We start from the raw sequence: 22,119 nt of genomic DNA, 5'->3' as shown, positions 1-22,119 counted from the left end.
AACTTGCCAGGCTTCCCCATACCTGTACTTTGACCACCGTCCACCATACCATAGAGGCTTCACCCGCTTGGCCTGCTTGATGGCAGCACATGTCTCACAGTCATGGATGACCTGTGAGACAATGTCCTTGGTTAAGTCCACCCCTCGGTCACGAGCCCATCTGTATGTTGCATCTCTCCCCTGGTGACCGGAGGCGTCATGGGCCCATCGAGCCAGAAATAATTCTCCTTTGTGCTGCCAATCCAGATCTACCTGAGAGACTTTAATCCTGGCAGCTCGGTCCGCCTGCTCATTGTTATCACTCCCTGCTCAGGAACATCCCCCCCCTCACCTCGCAGGCCTCTACTGACAACAGTTTCTGGGAAAATGGGAAAATGGCATGGAAGGCTGTAGAATACACAGTTTTGGGCTCACCCATCCAGTGATGAATCAGTCCCAGCTGTTCGAACTAGGACACTTGCTTGGCAATTTCAAGTTACCAACACCACTGAGAGGCCAATTACTGATTTGGCCATTCTGGAGCTGACTTTCATTATCAGGCAGCAAGTGCTCGAGACCAATTTTTTATGTAATATGCATAAAGTGTTACTTAGCCTGGGAGTTAGTATATAGGAAATAGATATGTAAGGGTTTGGGAAGGCCATACAACACTGTAATAATAAACAGTAAGAAGTAATAAAGTGATGGAGGAGCAGACCTGATGGTGGTGTCAGCCAGATGCTGGAAAGGGAATAGTCAATTCTAGACATCACCTATTTTTATTTTCAGGCTGCTACCTGGATTTGCAGGGTAGCACTTTTTTACCTACTTACTTGGGTGTTACAAGGGAAGCCATTTCAATAGTCATGTGACATTTTTGAATTTATACATTCTCTACAGATTGCCTTGTTTCTTCAATTTACAGGACTCTGTTAAGCCCCTGAAGCGAATCTGTTAATATATCAATAGCAAACTTGTTTACTCTTACTAATATTTTTTTACTGAAATAAGACGACGTGCTGAAAATAAAACGGGCTTTTTATTCAATAGTAACACTGTTTTGGTGGAAATAATGTACTTGAACGATGCTTTTTTTTCTTAAGTGTTTATGCGTTGCCAATTAAGCCGATTACAAAAAGGACATGCAACAGATGAGTGGTTTCAACTCAGTTCCCATGTACCATTAAAGGGTATTGAGCCAGGATCTTTGCGTGTTCGAGCACGATATTCCATGGAGAAGATCATGCCAGAAGAGGAATACAGTGAATTTAAAGAGGTATGAATTCGTTTAACTTTCCTTGGCTTATCTGTCAAAGCTCACTTAGTTTGTTGGTAGAGATGGATCTCAGTAACACTGGTTGACATAATTAAATATTATTTACAGTAACACACATATATACGATATAATTTTTTTCCAAAGCTGTTATATGTTAGGAGAAGCTTCTGAATATTTTAATTTTTTTTTTCTTTCAGCTTATACTCCAGAAAGAACTTCATGTAGTCTATGCCTTATCACATGTTTGCGGACAGGACAGAACACTGTTGGCTGGCATTTTATTGAAGATTTTTCTTCACGAAAAGCTTGAGTCCCTGTTATTACGAACACTAAATGACAGGGAGATAAGCATGGAAGGTACTGCACTAAATCACACTAAAGTTTACTGGAATTCTGGGCAGGTGGGGAAGGAAGGGCTCCAGTATCATTCTTTTTTCTCCTCCTTTAGTTACAATTTACGTTGAATAGCTAACACGTTTTTCCTCTCATTTTGTTACCTCCTTTTCTTAACTTTTCTCTTTCCTGTCTCTTTTTTCAGATGAAGCTACTACCTTGTTCCGTGCCACCACTTTAGCAAGCACACTTATGGAGCAGTATATGAAAGCCACAGCAACGAGTTTTGTTCATCACGCACTGAAAGACTCCATATTAAAGATAATGGAGAGCAAGCAGTCTTGTGAGGTGATACCTTGAACTGTTTGTAAACATCTTGGTTTGTTGACACAATTATCTGCTGGTTGTTAACATTAAATATTAGTTTTAGAAACAGTTATTTATCTCTCAGAACTAAAGTTTGTTTACATTAGAAATGTAGGAACTGAATTCATTAAGACATTTTTTCCCCTGGATTTTGGCTTCGAACAATATTCATAGTAGAACTTTTAATTGAAAAGTTCCTGATATTAAATAATGGTTATTTATCCTGAAACCCTTTTGAAAATGGCTCTCCTAACTTCTGTGTTTCACTTCAGCTTCATTGTGGAAAGGATGGTAGTCATCAGAAATTTGGATTGAGAGAGACAAAAAGGTCACACAGATGGATAGTGCTGAATATCTGAGCTGTTAAAAGTCAGATATGTGTATTAGAACTTAAAACTTTTGCTTCTTCACATTTCCTGACCAGTCATTGAAACAGGCTAGTGAGTTCTATAAGAGATGTGTATAGCAGCAAATACTTAATTTACTTTGAAGTAGTATTCAGTGCATAATATTATGAAACTATTTAGTAGTTCTCTTTAGGAGAAGAAACCTAATCTTTTTCTCTTTGTTTTAGTTAAATCCCTCAAAGTTGGAAAAAAATGAAGATGTAAACACTAATTTGGCACATCTACTCAGTATACTTTCAGAACTGGTGGAGAAAATTTTCATGGCTGCAGAGATATTGCCCCCGTAAGTGTGCACTTTTCTGTTCAGATTTATACTTGAAAATTCCTGTTTCTGTGAATTACATTGCACATTAAAATGATGTTCTTACTGATTTATATTAGGATTGCTGTATGGATACAGAGGAATATAGATGGGGGGGAAAAAATAACACTTCCAGCAGTGCTTTTTACAAAAGTCTCTTTCACACTTGCTTATCTTTTAAGGAAAAGCTACTAGACCCAAGAGGTCAGGGAAAAACAAGAATAATAAAAGTAATCAATCTCATATTTTCACAAAAAGTGAAACACTACACAGGGTTTTTCTTCCAGTGTGTTGTTAGCTTTTAAGGTATAAAAAATCCTTAATTTTGAGACGTCAGCATAGCACGGAAGTTTTGTGTTACTGCTGGCAAAGTTAGCATTGAAAGGTGCACTGCTTTTAAATGTATGGTGCAGCACTCAATATTTTCTGAAATACGCCACAAATTGTTGTATTTCTTTTAATGGGAGAGGGCTATTGCAGTGGTTGCTTAACTTCTAAACACTATCCCTCATTTATGGAAAGAATGGTTATTTAGTTAAGAGAAAAAAAATTAAAGCATCAAAATTGTCTTTTCTTTAAAAAGACAGGAACAGGAAACAGATAATTAATTATAAAACATTTAAAGCACATCTGAATGGTCATTGAATGGCATATACAATGTGTTTTGCCTGTAATTTATAAATTTACTTTTTAATATAAACTTTAGAAAATGTATAAATTTGTTAACTTATAAATTAACTCTTAGGTAAAGGTAACTTAAAGCTTATATCTAAGTTAGTAATGTAAAGTTGGTAATAGTTCTGCATGAAGTAGGAAGTTGCTCTAGGTCCTTTCTCACCAGCATTTTTGATTCTGTAAGTTTGATTTTGAGTAATTTGAGGTAATTTGAGTAATTACCTACTACTTCTACAGGACATTGAGGTATATTTATGGGTGCCTACAGAAGTCTGTTCAAAACAAGTGGCCAGCTAATACCACCATGAGAACCAGAGTTGTTAGGTAAGTTACTTGTCAACTTTATTCTGAAAATAAGCAATGTTAAAGACATACTGCAGTGTACTTATCTGTGTTTCTTTCAGTGACAAAATTATGCATGCCTGCACATAAAAGATACTGAGGCACAATGTCCCAGTTAAGGATTATGAGCTTGCTAGATTCTTAGTCATGTTCTTAGAGGCTTGTCAGAATAAAATGATGTAGTGTAGAGGTCAGTATAGCTGGACTTAATGGTTTTAACTTTGAATTTGTGGTGCTCCTGTCCAGTCATGTTGAAACATTCCAGAGCTCCTCCAATAATGTTTCAGGAGGTTACTGAACCTGGCTCTTCTGAACTCACACCAGCATCAAAACTCCAATCCGCGTTATTAAATCAATGCAACACACAAGTTCTTCTCTGTTCATTGCCAGGGCAGATCAAACAAAAATCTTTGCTAGTGTCAGGCAGTTAAATTATTGGCAGAGGTTTATCTCCCCTGGAGGGATGTTTCAGAGGATTTGTCTTTGGCTTGTATTTTTATCATTTTGTATTCCATACTGCTAAGGGGCATTGCCTTCAAATGGAGACTGCTCTTACTGTGAGAGCCCTTCTTATTTTGAGGGTCTGACCTCTGCTGGAAGGCTGTAAAGGTCAGCAGTGAATTCCGTATCTCTTTGTGTTCGTCCCCAGCAACAAAGAGGACCATGTGTCTTTCTTTAGTGGATACACAGCTCACATGCAGGGTTTGCCCAAAGCCCTCCTCTGGATGCTAAAAATACTGGATTGCTTGCTTTTGTGGTGTTCTGTTTTCACAAGTGGATACTAGAGATTTCTCTCTAGAGTACAAAGTTTCACAGCCTTCAGTGATCCTGTTATCTTTTATTGCACTACTTTTTGTTTAAGAATGATTAAATATTCAGAGGTAGCTGGACAGTTTTTTGATGTCTTGGTATCTTCCCTACTGTATCAGTGAGAAGGTGCTGCCATTTCTGGTCATTAAACCCCCATGTAGATATTTGCTCATTCTTCATTTAGGCAGGTTGACCAAGGTAAGAATTATCAGGTCTTCCCTATCAGCAGAGTCTCTGCTAGATTTGTACCTCATTGGCCCTCAACTTTGGGCACTTTAAAAGAGGGATTGATGTATATGCCATGGCTTCAAAATTAATTACTTCTTCATAGCTTTAAATTCACACCACAGAAAATACTTTAGCTTAACTTATGGCCAGGAACTGTTTTCTTACCAGCCCTTAGTTTGTGTTTCTTATAGATGTAAAAGAACATCTATAACAGAATATACTAGGTGTCTTGGACATATGGAAGATACATTAACCTCACTACCGTGTTTGTCATTTTCAAGTAATGAGGGCATTTCCATCACTGTGTACTTATCAACAGGCAAGGTAGTGTAAGGTCCAGTTCCTCCTTTGTCAGGAAGTGGTCAGGCTCTGGTATTGCTGTAGTGAAAACCAGCCTGCTGGTGGTGCCCAAGGACAAAGTTACGGATATTACAGATTTACTCAGTTGGCTTGTATGTCACTTCATTGTACTGCAGTTAGCTGGAGCTGAGGTTAACTTGAGTGGATGGTTTTCACTTTTGTATTAGCAGAAAGTTAGTTTTTTCTTATGCTGCTGAAGGCTATTCTGGCTTCAGCAAAACAAACTGAACTAGTTCTGCAGTTAAAACAGAGTACATTTTTTTTTCCAGCTTTCTAGATGGCAGCAATTATTTCATGGAGGAAAGTAGCATATCCCTTATTATTTTTCTACTGGAGTGTATTGCCATCAGGATATGAACCAGCCTAAGCTGACCTAAGGCTGTGTTGTGCCAAAAGATATGTTCCCTTTGCCCACCCGCTCCTGCACTCCTCGTTAGGATGGCTTGGGGGAGTGAGTGGCTGTGGGATGGATGACACCCAGTAGCAGATAATGGAGAACTTTTGGTAGGTCAGAGACTAGGGGCTCCTCCTTTTTGAAGCCAGCATGTTTTGGGATTGGCTTCATTATCACTTCACAATTAAGTTCCCACATGATTAACAGTTCACTTGAAATCTGAGTGCCTATTCTTTCAGCTTTGTAGTTCATAGAATCATAGCATGATGATCTTAATTTGTTAATATTTTCACAGAGCACATTCTGGTTGCTTGGTGTTTGTCTCAGCAAGATTCCATGTTAACTTAAATCCTTGAAGACTACCCAATTTTACATTAATTCTCTAATGCTATGGAACAAAATGCAATTTTCTTTCCATTTCAGTGGCTTTGTTTTTCTTCGATTGATTTGTCCTGCTATCCTGAACCCAAGGATGTTTAATATCATCTCAGGTGACTAAATGCTTCAGATTGAATCTATACTTTATACAGCAGGAGGCATGAAATTGCTTGTAATGTCTAATGCAGCAAAATATGAAGTTTCTTCAAATACTGTGTTCAAAGTCATGTTATCCATGTCACTTGGCTCACTTCTCCTTAAGACAGCCAGCATATGCTTTTCTCCCTTAAAGGTTTGATTGTAGTTATCTCCAATGTGATTGTAGTTATCTCCAATGTAATTTTAAAGTCCAGAGAAACATGCATTGTTGATATTTAATAATAACATTTTGAATTAAAGTCTAGCATTGCTTAATGTATTTAGCAATGTAAAAAATGGAATTTTGGGATCTTCAGATGTCGTTTTCAATACAGTGCAGTGCCAAAGTTAATGGCTGAATTCAATGGTATCTCTGAAATGAGCAAGATTTATAAAGTTCATATGTTCCTGCAGAGCTTGGAATACATTTGTGGACCTAGAAAATCATTCTCGAACAACTTGTTTGAATGTCCTGCCTACACAGCTTCCAGCCATTGGAGAGGTCTTTTGACTCATTAAATATAGTAAAATCTCAAATACAGAATCTTAAAGATGAGAGAGAGTGGGGCAGCATTCAGAAAGGGTGAAAAATAGGAGGAAATAAAAAATCTGGTTCAGAAAAGCTTGTTTTCTTTATTCATAGACAGTTTTTAAGACAATGTAGCATGTTTTCTATCATCAGTCTTTAAGCTGTATTAAATGAGAAGAACTGGGTTGAACAGAGTTTCTTTCTTTCAGTAACAGTAATAGTTTCAGTAATAGTTTCTGTACATGCTTTGGAGAAAGCATTTGAGAAACACAGCCTGGATCCTTTCTTTAGCATTTTATTATCTTCGAGTAGTTTGCAAGTTAGGTACCTCCTAATTTGGGTTGCACCGTTACTGGAGGTGTAAAAAGTCAGATTAACAAGTTTTTTTTGGACATCATTAAAGCAACCTGTTTTATTTCATCAAGTGACATCTTTCACATGATGTTATACTATTAAAATTACTTTATATTTATATAAAGATACATCATTAAAAATATGAATGGGAAAAGAACTCTTTTAATATGTGACTGCTATTAATTTTAAATGAATGGCCAGTAACTCTCTATTTTGCAATCCTGCCAGATTCTCCTTCCCCCACTGCTGCAAGAACACTGACGCTGGTCGCCAAGTCTGTGCAGAATTTAGCAAATCTCGTTGAATTTGGAGCTAAGGTGAGTATAATTTTACACAAAGAGGACAATGTGGAACTGTGTTTCCAGTACATTTTTTACATGTACTTGTGTAATGCATGCAAAAATCTGTTGCTATTTTCTCATGCTGAACCTCTGACTTTTTCTCTTACCCCACTTTGACCTTGGATTTATCACTCCTTAGTTTGGTGTTTTCTGTGGAAGAGCACCTCAAACTCTATCTGTATTCACTGTCACACTGCTAGACATAATTAATGGTGTAAGTCAAGTGTACATATTGCACTAAAAAGCCCAAGCTTTCAATAAGGTATCAATTATAAGACTAAGAGAATGCCAGCATTAACTGGTCTATCTCAGTTCCCAGGCTGAAACATTGCTAAAAAGAAATTTGTTGATGTACGCATAATTAACATGACCGCAGGCTGGCATTACAGTTATTTCTCTGACACACAGAACTTGGAATGTAAGAGTTAATGAAAAAAAAAAAACAAGAAGGGGGACACTTATTCCTGATCATGCCTCTGAAAGTAGAGCATCTGTTCATTGCAGCCAGGTATTGAGAGACACTCATCTTAATGCAAATTCATATTGGTATCCATGTGTAAGAAAAATTCTGAATCAGAGATTCTCAATCTTCTGGATACAAGAAAATACTGAATTCTGTATTCTTTTGTCTGGTTGCACACCAGACATTAGAAATTATCTTGAAAAAAGATAACATTATTCCAGTTTACATACTTGTTTTGCAGTGTCATGTGCCTGACTGCGCTGTGTTCCCTTCAGATGTGACAATTATCTTGGCATTACTTTGTTAATGAATGCTCTTTAAAATTACCAGGAGCCATATATGGAAGGGGTAAATCCATTCATCAAGAGCAACAAACATCGCATGATCATGTTCTTGGATGAACTTGGGGTAAGTGGTTAAAAAAATATTTATTGAAGTTACATAGCAGCATTATAAATTAAAATTCTTTACACTTCTTATTAAATAGCTCAAAAGTGCATTAATTTTGAATGCTTATAACTGAATACATTTTTTAATGCACGTTTAGAGACTACAGATTGCTTGTCTGTTACATGGAATTAAAACCATCAAATATCTTCCTAGACTTTATTAATTTAGTGCCTCTGTAAATGTGAGAAGCTCAAAATAGATTTTATAGCCATGAGACTAGAAATTTTGGCCAGCAATACAAACCTTTAAAAACATGTTTTAAAACAAAAATTTTTATGTCTAATTTGTCACATGGTTTTGACCAGAGATGGAAATTTAATTTTTGGTTTAAAAATTACTAGGTCGAATCTTGGTTAGCATTGCCAAAAGTGTCACTGCATGCATTCTGTATATTGTAGTTCACCGCTCTGGGTGAAGAACCGCTTCTACTATCCAACCTAAACCTCCTGACACAACTTCAGACCATTCCCTCAGGTCCTGTCACTGGTCACCACAGAGAAGAGATCAGTGCCTGCCCCCTCCTGTTCCACTCACGAGGAAGCTGTAACTGCAGTCAGGTCTCCCCTCAGTCTCCTCTTCTCCAGGCTGAACAGACCAAGTGACCTCAGCCCCTCCTCATACAGCTTCCCCTCAAGGCCCTTCACCATCTTCGGTCCCCTCCTCTGGACACTCTCTAATACCTTTCTAATATCTTTCCTGTATTGAGGTACCCAAAACTGCCACAATATTCAAGGTGAGGCTGCCCCAATGCAGAGCAGAGCAGAACAATCCCCTCCCTCACCCAGCTGGGAATGTTGTGCCTGATGCCCCCCAGGACACAGTTGGCTCCTGGCTGCCAGGGCACTGCTGACTCATATGCAACTTGTCATCGACCAGGACCCTCAGGTCCCTTTCCATGGCATTGCTTTCCTGCATCTCATTCCCTGTTCTTTACCTACATCCATGGCTGCCCCATCCCAGGTGCAGAATCCAGCACTTCCCCTTGTTGAACTTCATATGGTTGGTGATTGCCCAGCGCTCTATAATACACAACAAGAAAGATGGACTGGAGGTTTAGCTGGAAAGACCAAAATTGGTCTTGGCATCCTAAATCTGTGTTTTGTTCTGTTGAAGAATGTTCCTGAGCTCCCAGACACTACAGAGCACTCTCGGACTGACCTGTCCCGGGATCTGGCAGCCCTGCACGAGATCTGCGTGGCACACTCGGATGAGCTCCGGACGCTCAGCAATGAGCGAGGTGTGATGCAGGTAAGGTAACACCAGGCAGGGTTAGTAACCACATCACAGGTACAGGTGGCATGTCCAGAGTTACTCCTCAGTACTGGGATTCTTTTGTAGTATTTCTGTAGCAGTGTGACTGATAAACATTTTAAAATACTGGCAGGAGGTTATTAACTGTGAAGATAAATACTTAGTCCATAGTTTTGTTTCTTCATGCAGCAAAACCAGATTGGGGTATTTTTTTGAGTTTTCAGAGGAAGTTTTAGTTTCTGGCCTTAAACACAAAAAATTACTATATCCCAACAGGCTCTCTGGGTCATTGGTTTTCAGATCTTGGGTTTTTTTCAGTTGAGAACTAAATTAGCTTTCTTTTAATACCTCATTTATCCTCACTAGTTTGCCAGTACACTTGTACAGCTGTAAACTTGGCAAACACCTGTATGCTTTCTCTGCCTCCCTTTTTTTAAATTATTTTTAATATATTTAAACTACCTACTCACAGGTCTGATGGGGCAGATGCTGAAAATGCTGCTCAGGGAGGACAGTTCTGTTTCCAATAGCTAATGTGTGGTTTACTGACTCTCTCTCTACAGCATGTTCTTAAGAAGCTTTTGGCCATTACTGAACTGCTACAACAAAAACAAAATCAGTATTCAGTGTCTAACAACATCAGGTAGCAGCCCTCTACCTACATTCTGCATGGATCCAGCATGCCTGACATGGCAACTCCGACCAGTACCACTTTCTTCTTGCTCTTGCCAAAAACAGCACACCCTGTCACGTTCCCAGTGATGTGTGAACTATGCAAAAAGAAAACAAAGATCCTGCTGGTGAATAATTGTACCAGCAGCTTTTTTAAGCTATCTGTGCAGGACATTTGCACTTTTTTTTTCCACTTGGAAACAGTTTTCACAACCTCTGAGCCTTGGTGTAGAGTTCACCCTCCGCAGTGAAAATGCTGTGACTGTGTCTTGGACTTTGAAAATTATTTTCAGCACCTCTGATTGCCAAAGTTTTTGCTGTCTGGTTGGAAAACAACTATCAACTGACATGAGAAGAAATGTGTCATTCTGAAAACCACCAATAACTGGATAACATTTCTTACTGTAATTTCTGAGTGGTGACAATAATTATGACTTTTGACTGTTTCAACCACTTTTAACTTGTATTTACAGTTTTCAGAATCTGATGTTATGGTAGGAACAATCTTTACTGTACACTTTTTATACCATACTGTTTCTCTCGCTGGAATTATGTGGAAAGAGAATATGCAGAATGGGTCTTGTCAGCTTTATTTTTTTGATGTGCCACTGATTCAGTCTGAATAGTTCTTCCATCAAGAACTGTATATCCGGATAAATCACAATGCTTTTGTAAAATGTTTACAACAGTAAATAATTTGAATTCAGTAAATTTATTGATCATTGTATCAGACATGCATGCATTCATTAAACCATTTTATAAAATAGGTATTGTTTGGTCTTTTGTGTACTGTAAGTCTAGCATAAATATTATTTTTATAAGTGAAAAATGAGTTTTTAAAATAAATCAAGCTGCGTATCAACTGTATGGAAACTTGCTAACTTTGGCTGCTGTGGAAATTTTTTAGTGTCTCTACATGTGGTGTACTTTAAAATGTTCACACTGTCACTTTTTCAGCATAAATCCTCAAAACAGCATTACCTTGTCCATACGCCTTAATTTGTACATGACAAGGTGAGAAAGTAGATGTTAAAACATCCTAGGTGGGTTGAGATTTAATAAGAAGAAATTCTTCCCTCTGAGTGTGGTGATGCACGGGCACAGTGCCAGGGAAGCTGGGGATACCCTCCTCCTGGAAGCCTTCAAGGCCAAGCTGGATGGGGCTGGGAGCAGCCTGATCTAGTGGAAGGTGTCTTTGCCCATGGCACTGCCACAAAGTGTTTAAAAAAATGAAAAGTAAAATATGCTGTTGATTCAGAGGGCACTGCAGCACATCACCATGTGCTACTTTTCTAGACAGTGGTCTAATAATAGGGCATAACGGGATGCTGAGATTCGATTACAAGACTGAGATAATCAAATAATTTTATTACATGAACGTTGTTGATACACCACTGGAACACCTACACTGCTGCTTCTCCTGTCTATCAGAACTGCTTTTTCAATTCACTGTCACATGAAATCAGCGACTTTACTTTTAGGTTTTTGCTGTAGTATTATAGTGGCTCTGCTGTGCTGACCCTGGTGTCCAGCTGAACTGCTTCCTTGAAATGAGTCCAGTGCTACAGCTGAGAGCTCCCAAGTGTTGCAAGTACTGCACTCAGCAGGCATAGATGATGCTCTCCATAGTGACAACACTCCTGTTTGCAAGACCTTGGTACCACAGAAGTCTTTTTTTAGATTGTCCCATAACCCTGTGAAGTCTGTATTAAACTGCATCTGAGAGGAGTAAGTAATTAACAATCTCTCATTCTGCCGTATTTAGATCTTAACAGAGTTTATAAAATGGATTATTTTGTGGATTGAGGTGGCTGGCTGTAGGCAGTACAACATGGTAAAAAAAAATTGTTGAGCAGAGAGATGCCTGGTTAATCTACCTGTTACATACAAAATGCAGCAAAGAAAATGAAACTGGACAATGCCCAAAGCTGTATATAAGTGTGTGTATTGTAGAACTGTTTATGTTTCAATGGGGTATATGAAAATGAACCAAATTAGTGGCTGCCATGCTCTAACACTACACTTCACGCACAGCAAACTGTTCCCGAACCACAAATGAGTGCCAGATTTCTAAAAGCAAGTATTTCTTGCTAATACTTGACCTTTCATGGACGAGGGTTTAAAGGAACCACAACTAATTTTATTTTAACAAAGTAACAGGCTTTTTTGCCAAGATAAACACTGAAAGCATAAAAACTGTATGACACAGAATATAAAGAACCTGTGGCAGGTAGGGTCACACCTGGCACCAAATTCATTCCTGGAGGGGTAGGAGTCCATCTTCCTTTAAGGTAATGCAGAATCCACAAGGTCATCATCAGTCCACTCTTCCTAATGGAAGGGAAAAACACAACACCTTGAGCAATGTGTGCATGTAGTGTCCTGTGTGTTCTTTATGGTCAGAATTTAAGAACTCACAGAAGGATTCCATGAACAGAGGAAAGACTAAAAAATATTATAAGTTGTGGCAAGTCAGGCCTATAAACTTAAAGCTAGTTATCCATACCTACTCTTACATGGAGACAGTCATGGAGCACCAGTCTGAGGTTTAGCTCATCCTTCTTACAGCTATGTAGAGATCACCACCACAGCTCATACTGCAACCTCTTACTAGTATCTTGTTTTATGGCCTCATCACCTTGGAAGCTGAGTCACCTGTGCTTAACCACTACCTCAGTTTCCTCTATCTTTCAATCTGATGAGCCCTCCATACCAGTTCTGGCCTTCCTACTGATACTAACCTCCAGCTGCAAATAAATCATTTGAAACAATGTCTAGAAGTAGATTAAAACTGACTGTGCACCTGTATACTACAGTCTAACGACAGGATTAATGAAGCCTTGACGTCTGAGCAGTTTGCACCCACTATATGCTTTCAAAAAGTTAAGCACATTTTCTCTTTTAGGTCCTGGCCAGCTCAGATCTGCTCTTGCATGTGACAATTACTCAGAACTGAAACTACACAAGTACAAACCCTTGGTAGTTCAGATATGTCAGTAATGAAAAGTCCTGAGTTTAGGACCTGTTGGAACTGCATAAGAGCCTATCATGAAATGCTGTAGGCTACGTGAATTTATCCAATCAGGTTACTCCTTTGGAAAAAAAATTATGAATTAATAACAAGCTCCAAAAGTCAAAAATGCCTCAAATCTTAGAGCATATTTAATTCAAATTAAACTGGGGCAGGGAACCAGTGAAATCTCCAGAGCTCGTTTAGAGCTGTTCTCTATGTCACTCTGTCAGAAAGTGAAAAGTTTTGCCAGTGCCTGGCAAAACGGAGTTGCCTGTTTCAATATGTTTTTTAAGACTGGCATTTGGAGTAAACACTAGTCAAAGGTTTTATGGCATAGTTATAAAATATGTTCAAGGTTCCACATTTTCTTAGAACATACCTTCAATGCTGGTTTTATTATAATCTTGTTTAAATAATTTTTTAGATTCTAGTTTGACACTGTAGCATCAACCTACTATGATAACCTATAATAGCAAGACTCCTTGAATTATAGAAAGACACAAATTTTGCATTTTATCCTCAGATTTTGGCAGACAACCCTCTTCAGCCTTTAGCACATTTTTCTAAATGTCATACTCAGAGTACCTTTGACTGTCAGGATGTAGTGTCTTTAGTAACAAGGAGTCCAGTTAAACACGGTTCTTCACAACTTCCAGAATGGACTCTCTACAATTTCCAGTCCACGTTACAAACAAAACCTCTGGAACGTGGTCAGATCAGATGTGAAGGACTACCTTAATTCTGTTTTCATTTGCTGAGTCACCCTCATCAGTTTATCTCCACCTTTTTTACACTTGGTCTTATAACCCAAAGTAGTAGCTACCAAACTGTAATTCATGCAAGCCTTGCTGGCAAAGTGGCTGATGTAGAAATTTAGTCTAGCATCTGACTTCTGCTTTGAGCAAGAAGCCAAATAAAGTAACTAAAAATTTTCAGAGCACAAGAAACAGCAGAAAGGATGGCCTGCGTGTTCTTCCCTCTCCCCACAAAAGACTGAGATATATAAGAACACTTGCAAGCACAGGCTAGTAGGAAATATGGCTCACTTGAAAAAAAAAAAAAGTTGAAAAAGACTTGGTTTGAGCACCAAGTAAAAGAGTAGTACAGATGCATAAGTTTATCTCAGTAGCTGTGTCACTTTCATCTTGGCAGTTAAGAGTGGAAAAACAAGTACCTGTACAAAAGGTTTACTGACCTCATCCATTTTGGATTTCTTTGCAACATATTCATCATTTTCATAACCTTTCCTCTTCTTCCTAACCCAGATGAGAAGTGAAATGTTCAGGTATTTTTATAAGTTAGACTCTTTCTATTTGACCACAAGATTAGATTATGGACACACTTGTCACATAAAAAAACTACCAAAGCCTCAACAAGCAGCTTGCTCCAAGTCCAGTGTCTACTGAAGTGAAAAGGGCAGAAAAGAAAAATCAGCAAGTTCTTTGCCCTCCATATAATTCTTAAGAAAACATTAACCCTTTACACAATTCTTGTTTTAATCACGTGGTTTTAAAGGTTCTCATTGCATACAACATCAAGTCACCAGACCTTAGAAGCCACCCAGGATTCCAGTTTTTTTTAATCAGCCTGCAGTGCAAATCAGCACAAAAGAATGTATTTATGTATTACTGAAAGCACTATGTTGAGTTTTGGTTCTCAGCTCCCAGCAGACACTCACATAGCAAGCATGTGAACATTGTGTGCACATTTAGAGGTTTTCAATTTTCAATCATTCATATAGATAAAAAATTAATGTTCCTATACCAATAAAACCAGCAGAATTTTAACACATTGAAGATCTACTTACGGGTTTGTATTAAGTGCAAGCTCTAAGGTATGACACTTCTCTAATTTCTGTTTCAGAGCAGCAACCTCTTCAGCCCTTGGCAGTTCATATTTCTTGATGAGATTTTTCATGCCTACAATGGCAACAACACAGCTCTAAGCACATAAGTAATTTCTGCTCTGCCTTGTTGGGTTGGGTCTGCATGGCCAGGTGTTGGTAGTGGGGGGGCTACAGGGGTGGCTTCTGTCAGAAGATGCTGGAAGCTTCCCCTGTGAACAACAGAGCCAGTGCCAGCCAGCTCCAGGAGGTACCTACAATTGGCCAAGGCTGAGCCCATCAGCAATGGGCTAACAGATTTAAGGGAGGGGGTGAAAACCCACCTGTACAACAGTAAGTGCTGCTGGAAAGAGGAATGAGAATATGTGAGAAGAACAGCCCTGCAGGCAGCAGGGTCAGTGAGGAAGGAGGGGAGGAGGTACTCCAGGCACCAAAAGGGATTACCCTGCTGATGAAGCTCCTGATAAGCCTATGGTGAGACAGCTGTGCCCCTGCAGCTCATGGAAGTCAACAGTATGGAGATCCACCTGCAGCCTGTGGAGGAGTCCACTCTGGAGCAGGTGGATGTGCCTGAAGGAGGCTGTGATCCTCTAGAAATACCATGCTACAGCAGGCTTCTGGCAGGGACCTGTAGACCCATGGACAGAGGAGGTTTGCTGGCAGGACTTGGACTCCATGGGGTAGCCACACTGGAGCAGTGCATTTCCAGCGGACTGCACCCCATGACATGGTCCCATGCTGGAGCAGTTCATGAAGAACTGCAGCACATGGGAAGGACCAACGTTAGATAAGTTCATGAATGACTGTCTCCTACAGAGGGACACCACACCAGAGCAAGGGAAGAGTGTAAGGAGTCCTCTCCCTGAGGAGGAAGGAGTGGCAGAAACAAGCTGACTACAGTCCTCCTGTGCTGGAGGGAGAGAATTCAGGAGTGAAGCCTAGCCCAGGAAAAAGGGAGTGGCAGGGGAAAGGTCTTTGAAAATTTGGTTTTCATTTCTCATTATCCTGGCAGTTAATTAATTTTCCCCAGCTGTGTCTGTTTTGCACACAACTGTGACTGGTCAGTGACCTCTCCCTGCCCTTATCTCAGCACCCAAGCTTTTTATTATATTTTTTCTCCCCTGCCCAGCTATGGAGGTCACTGATAGAGTGGCTTTGGTTGGGTACCTGGTGTCCAGCTGGGGTCAGACCACAACAAGCTTATCAGCAGCATAGCTGCTGCTACTGCTTACCCCTCATAGCCAGGCTTGAGCCAACAGTTTTTCCTTTCTTCCCTCATTATAACTCTACTGAAACAAGTCACTAGCATCGCTTCACTCTGGATTTCCTCAAGGTAAACTCTAATAATGTAGAGTTCATGTTACTGGGCTAACAAGCTTCAAAATACACAGGGGTTTTTTGCATTCAGCACTGTACCTCTGTCTTAAAAAAAGACTGGTTTCTGTCTTGTTAATAATACAAGTAACATTTACAGCTACCTTTCAAGAAACAAGATTTTTTTCTCTATGACCAGCTTTTTGTAAAAGTCATTTACAATGCTTCACAAATTCCCTTCCAACCATCATATGTTTATGGAAGAGCTGCCTTTGGGCTAAAGCTACCTTCCAGAATAATGGAAGAGAAGACTAAGTGACCAAGTGTTCCCTTTGATCTCAGCAATGGAAACCTGAAGACTGAATCTGTTAGAAGAGAAAGGGAAGGGCACCTTAAGTTCTGTAAATTCAATTTAAATAGAATTTGTAGACCCTGATGACTTGTATGGTGCATTCACTACTCAAGTAAGCCTTGCCAAAGACTGAAGCTTCAATGCTACCACTCTCATTTTAAATGCATGGATTAGCCTAAAGCATCAAATAACTGATTACTTACTGGGAATTTCATATCCCCGCCTTTTCACTTAATTAAAAAAAGGTAATAATCAGCAGACTATATTCCTTATTAGCTAAACTATGGTAGTATTCTTGATATTTGTAAAATATATACATACACACACACACATACATATGTCTCACACTAGTGAAGCTAAGCATCTTTTGAATATGTTGATAGCTGCAAAACATAAGTGCAGCTATCAATCATTCAGCTTACAAAGGTACCCTCTGGTGGTAGTAGCAGTAATGTGCAGGCTTTGCCTGAAGCAGCAATTTTTAAGACACAGTGACTTGAAAAGTCATTTAATCCTGTCTTACAAAAACCATTATCTAGTTCCCAAAATAGATTTCTCACTTTTAACTCAGGTGCTAGTCTGAAAGCATCAGGCAGGCCATTTCTCTTTTCATTTATTTCACTTGTTCATTTTCATTTGTTTAATTTGTTCATTGTGTCTCAGTGTTTTCTCCCCTTCCATCCACATGATCCATCCACACTGCCCATGTTTTACTTACCTTATGCATGCTCTGAGGTGAAGAAAACCACTTGAAGCACACCCTTCTGCCTAAAGCTTTTGTTATTTGGAAAAACTTGATTTTTTCTTCTTTAGATACTCTTTATCATACTTTTCCGATGTTTACTTACATTTCATGTCATCTAGTAGTCTGGATAAGGTTGATCTGTTCTCTTTCAGCATAAGACTCTCTGACAAATAGCTTCAAAGAGACATAGAAGAATAAATTTTTAAAGTGCCATAATTATTTGTGGCAGTTACTATCTGTTAATAAAAAGTGTATTATTTATTATTTATATCTGCTAGAGCTTTATGATTAGACTAAGTAAGAACACTTCGGTTATGTAAGTGCTTTAAAGTGATAAAAAAGCAAATCTGTCACTGTAAGAACTTGACAAAAGTATTCCCCAGCCATGTGAGAAACTGAAGTTCCAACACTGCAGAATTCAACATTTCTAAATAAGCCTCACAGAGCTAAGACAAATTACGTTTAAGATTCTATGGTAACATCACACTATGGCACAGTATGACTATGGGACAAGCCAAAACTACAGAAGAGTGTTTTTCAGACTGACCAACAGACAACAGAGCTTGCAAGACAGGCCTGCTTCTTTTGGCAGCTAAAAGCCATTTCTAAATGCTGTCTTGTAAGAGCCTGTGGGTCCCTTCTTCTTCCTACTGAGATTCAAACTTCCTTTCAGTAAGAACACTAATACATGCACACACTGCCTGGGTAAAACCCCAAAGCTCCTCACCAAGACTCACAACAACCAAGCAGTTTTATCCCTTCCATCATGGGAACGACAGGCTTTCAAAACCCTCCAGTGTTCTGTCCCACCTCTGCAGGTGCACCTGCTGACAGGTCCACAGACCCAGCACTTGCTTCCCTCATCCAGCAGCAAAAACTCAAGTAAAATAATAAATAACAAGGTTATAACAACTGCATAGGGCAGACAGGTCACAAAGACTTGAGTTCTTCCTGAACATGCACACCAAGTTCAGATGCCTCATTTCCCATGCTATCTACAAATTATTTTAGTACTTTTAGTATTTAGTATTTTTGCAAACACGCTTTTCTGAATTTTTGCACTAGCAGTAGAGAATTACAGATCTAGTAAGGAAGGAGATCAAGTTCAAGTTAAAGTAAGCACCTGAATGCTTTTATAAAATTTTGAAAAGACAGTGAACCCTGCAGATAATACTCTTTCTTTTTGAACAAGAGAGATCTGAGATTCATTTAGAGGAGGTTTGTTTAAAAGTAACTAGTTTATTTAAAAAATAAGTGTTTGCATTTTGCATGCAGGTGTTACACTCAAAATGCTCACAGGCATGTGATTATAACATGCCAGGTACAGCTCCTTACAGGAACTACCTGTTTTTTCTGAAGAAAAGCATATGCTTTGTCTTTAAGAGAACCAAACCAAACGAACTACACATTTCAGCAAAGGTATGGAAGTGTTTGATAATGCCTGTGCAAACACCAGTGGCTTGGGCACAGAAAGGAAAGTGGGAACTGATTTAAAACAGCACCTTAGCATTAGTTTGTTTCCGTGGAAAATGAACAGTTGTACCAGCCAAATACAGCACTTAAGTTTCAGCATGCCTAGTAGCTGTCAGTTCAGTGTCATTTCAGTTGACTCTGGAACCTTAAAAATCTTACTTTTTCTTTAAGTGATTCTTAAGAAACTCAGTTGCTTCTGTATTTCCACTTTCTTCACCATAATCTTTAAGATGAGTCTGAAAATCCTATACTGTTCTAACTGAGGCAAAGTCATCAGGTTTCTTTTTTTTGTTCTTCCAAAGGCATATAATAACCAGACACCAACTAACCGCATTTATCACCTGCTTTTTGAAAGTGAAACCAACAGTACCACTACAATTCTGAAACATACCTAAAGAACATAACAGTGCTAACAATCAGTAAATACACAATTCTACTAGTTAAGAATGCCTGGAGCAAAATAATTTTATACAGGAACCAAATAAACTACTCAAATCATATCTATACAAAGAAAATACTACCTTTCCATATTAATTCCTGCTCTTGAACCACTAGATAATATGGCAGTGAGAGCTATCAGTGAGGGAGTAAAGAGCAGATACGCATCTGTCAGAGCCACTCGACTGAGGAAGTCATCAGCTGTTTTCCTCAAAACTTCAGGATTTTCCAGCACTGGGTATCGAGTCTAAAAAGTAATCATTTAGGAAAGTAAGTGGCTGCTCCTCCTTCTTGTTTGTGAGCTCAGAACACACAAAACAACAACACTTTACAGAGCTAAAAAGTAGCAGGCCTTCCTCTTTTTCCAAAAATAGCCTAAAAAGCTTAAAGACCAAAAATAAACAACCACCTTTAAGGTATTTGTTTATCACTTTAGTAATTAGATCTTTTAAGATCACAGGTACAAAAGGAAATAAAGTTTTCTAACACAACACATGACAGACTTGTATTACTTTACTACACAGAGCATGAAGCACATCAAGCAGTTTTTTATTACCTTCAAATCGATTAGAAATCCCTCAAATGGCCGGTATGGATTGTGGACAATGAGATGGAAGTTCAGTTGCTGAATAAGCAGCAGTTCATATTCCAGTATTTGTTCAAGAGCTTTTTCCTGTCCAAGAGGGCTTTCTCGAAGGTTACCAACGAACTGTGCACTGGATACATTAAATTCATCTACTTTACAGGCCAAAAATGCACACGTTAGCCTTGAAGAGGGGAAAAAAACCAAAAAAGCGAACAATTGACTTATGGAGCATCGGTTCTTTTATCAAGAGTTCTGTTCACAAAACTTGTATCTTCAAAACACCATGTTCTGAAGACAACAAATTTTTCCAAACGGAAAGTGAAACAGACCATACTTTGTCTTTATGGCTATTTAAGCTCTCAGATTTCCTTTCTCCTTTTTTTTCAGGTCTTCACAAATATAAAAGATTATACTTCCAATGTTCCACTTGGCAGAATAACTCAAGAAGTGTTGATAACTCACATTATTATCCGAGGATGATACTCCATCACTGAGTTATTGAGGTAAAAGCGTTTAAAATACATGCAAGCTGTTCCCTAAATTGAAAAAAATGGAGAGAGAAGAAATAAAAATGGATAAAGAAAAAATAAATACATTAGAAAAACGTCACAGATCAGGCAAGTTTGAATATATACTACAGGCATACAGGATACACTGGGGCATTAACACACACACAAAGCCATGTCATTAAATATTTCATTTATGCCAGCAATATGACAGCCTTACAAAATCTTCTCTTTTATTTTTAGACATATTTTGCAAGACAATGCTCAAAAACCTTAAAGTATCTTCATGAGAAAAATCTGGTATTCAAATGAAATTTAAAAAACAAAGACTGAAAAAATATTATACCAGAAGTTGCAAGCAATCCTAACCATTTGAATTTTTCAATCAGTAATTTCTGGAACATATTTATCAGCATGAAAACAGGTGTTTTCCAAAATCAGTGCTTGACGAGACTTTACAGGGGCCACTTCTCAAATATAAGTCTGGTTTCACAGAATGTGCCATGGCAGCTACCGCCACCTTTCAAAGGCATCCTCAAGTGGGGCACTCTTCACCACACCTGCCAGAGGAAGGGAGGGCTAACAGGGCACAAATACAAGCCATTCATCTCAATGGCTCGGCTTCAGCTGCAGGTCCCCAACGCTCCCTTCTGCAACACTCGCCTACATTCAAGACCAGTCAGTTCAACTATTTCTTTCTCCTTTGTAGGTTACTTAAGTGCCAGTACAAACGCTGATCCAGCTTATTCTGTGGTCAGACAAGCAGCAGTGCTTGAGAACGACAACCCAAATGCAGGACTGCCTTCTTTAGCTACTGCGAGACTGCTTTACTGTATCATCGCCGTTTTATTGTAACATCAATCGTTACCATCGACCACCGACCATTACTTTGTTTCTACCCTTTGCTAAAGGGTACAAACCACAACAGTTCAAGTCAAACAAAGCAGTCCAGTCACCCACGCAAGTGTAGGAGCCACAAGCAGAAGATCACGTTGAGAAACAACTCGTTTTGAAATGGCTGCACGGCTCAGAAAACAAACAAAAAATATAAGAAGCAGGCACAGACTGCAATGCTGAAAGAGAGAAATTAGCTCTAAAGACATCCGCGGTCTCAAGAACAAGCCAAGCAAACAGTAGCAGGCGAAAGAAGGAGGGGGCCGAGGTGGACCGGTCCCAGCGCCGCTCACTCACCACCACGGACCGCGGCATCGCGGGCTTGAACACGGCGCAGAAGTCCAACAGCCGCTTCTCGTAGTACTTGCATATCGCCAGCTCTTCATGCGGCTCCAGGAGCACCAACTCGCCCTGCGGCACCTGGGGAGAGGCAGAGCGGCGCCTCACTCGGACTGCCCCGCCCGTTCAGCTCTCGCCCAGCGGCCCTGCTCCTCCGCCCCGCGCCCGCGTTCCCCGCCCGCCCCGCGGGCCCCGCGCACCTTCCCGCTGGCCGCGGCCCTGGCCCGGGCCCGGCGGTTCGCCTCGGCCCGGCGCCGAGACAGCTCCTCCTCGCCGCGGAAGGTCCAGTGCCGGCGCTGGGTGCTGCTGTGGAACATGGCTGCACAACATGGCTGCGCCCGCGCGCGGCCCGCCGGGAGCCGCCTCAGCGCCCGCCGAGGGAGGCGGGACCGGGAGAGTTCCTGCGGGAATGATAGGAAGCCTGGCAAAAAATCCGAACCAAATCAAAACAAAGCCAAAAGTAAAACAAACAAACAAACAAAACCTCAACGTGATAAACTTCTGCGGAATAGCAGCTCTATTTTTCTTTCGGTTTTAGCTGTATAAACTTGCTCCCTTGGATTCCTCCA

The 22,119-nt window shown here is 39.8% G+C and overlaps 2 protein-coding genes across 5 annotated transcripts in view; one reads left to right on the top strand and one right to left on the bottom strand.

The window, feature by feature from the left end:
* The window catches only part of RASA1 (RAS p21 protein activator 1), a 53,355-nt gene extending 42,441 nt beyond the window's left edge, over window positions 1-10,914 (top strand). Inside the window, exons 16-25 of the mRNA XM_051782600.1 lie at window positions 1,083-1,255; window positions 1,453-1,612; window positions 1,794-1,936; window positions 2,529-2,644; window positions 3,575-3,661; window positions 5,895-5,962; window positions 7,099-7,187; window positions 8,005-8,082; window positions 9,238-9,372; window positions 9,939-10,914. Of these exons, the coding sequence (XP_051638560.1) occupies window positions 1,083-1,255; window positions 1,453-1,612; window positions 1,794-1,936; window positions 2,529-2,644; window positions 3,575-3,661; window positions 5,895-5,962; window positions 7,099-7,187; window positions 8,005-8,082; window positions 9,238-9,372; window positions 9,939-10,022 (1,133 nt within the window). The 3' untranslated portion in view covers window positions 10,023-10,914. The remainder of the gene's footprint in view (window positions 1-1,082; window positions 1,256-1,452; window positions 1,613-1,793; window positions 1,937-2,528; window positions 2,645-3,574; window positions 3,662-5,894; window positions 5,963-7,098; window positions 7,188-8,004; window positions 8,083-9,237; window positions 9,373-9,938) is intronic.
* CCNH (cyclin H) lies at window positions 10,618-21,913 on the bottom strand. 4 transcript variants are annotated; one of them, XM_051782677.1, is made up of 9 exons: window positions 21,751-21,912; window positions 21,509-21,631; window positions 20,274-20,347; window positions 19,782-19,992; window positions 19,309-19,472; window positions 17,418-17,488; window positions 14,868-14,979; window positions 14,256-14,316; window positions 12,166-12,378 (listed from the first exon to the last, which is right to left on the bottom strand). In XM_051782677.1, the coding sequence occupies exons 1-9, from the start codon at window positions 21,865-21,867 to the stop codon at window positions 12,334-12,336; spliced, it is 978 nt and encodes a 325-aa protein (XP_051638637.1). In that variant the 5' UTR covers window positions 21,868-21,912; the 3' UTR covers window positions 12,166-12,333. The 4 variants fall into 4 exon arrangements, with proteins under 4 accessions (XP_051638635.1, XP_051638636.1, XP_051638639.1 ...); XM_051782675.1 differs by lacking the exon at window positions 14,256-14,316 and having other exon boundaries at window positions 10,618-12,378; window positions 21,751-21,913; XM_051782676.1 differs by lacking the exon at window positions 14,256-14,316 and having other exon boundaries at window positions 10,618-12,378; window positions 21,509-21,622; window positions 21,751-21,903.
* Between the last annotated feature and the right edge of the window lie 206 nt (window positions 21,914-22,119).

Source organism: Manacus candei, unplaced genomic scaffold, assembly GCF_025592945.1.
Source record: "Manacus candei isolate 608988 ecotype Guabito, Panama unplaced genomic scaffold, ASM2559294v1 h1tg000016l, whole genome shotgun sequence".
Taxonomy (NCBI): Eukaryota; Metazoa; Chordata; class Aves; order Passeriformes; family Pipridae; genus Manacus; species Manacus candei.
This window is presented reverse-complemented; position numbering and strand designations above follow the sequence as displayed.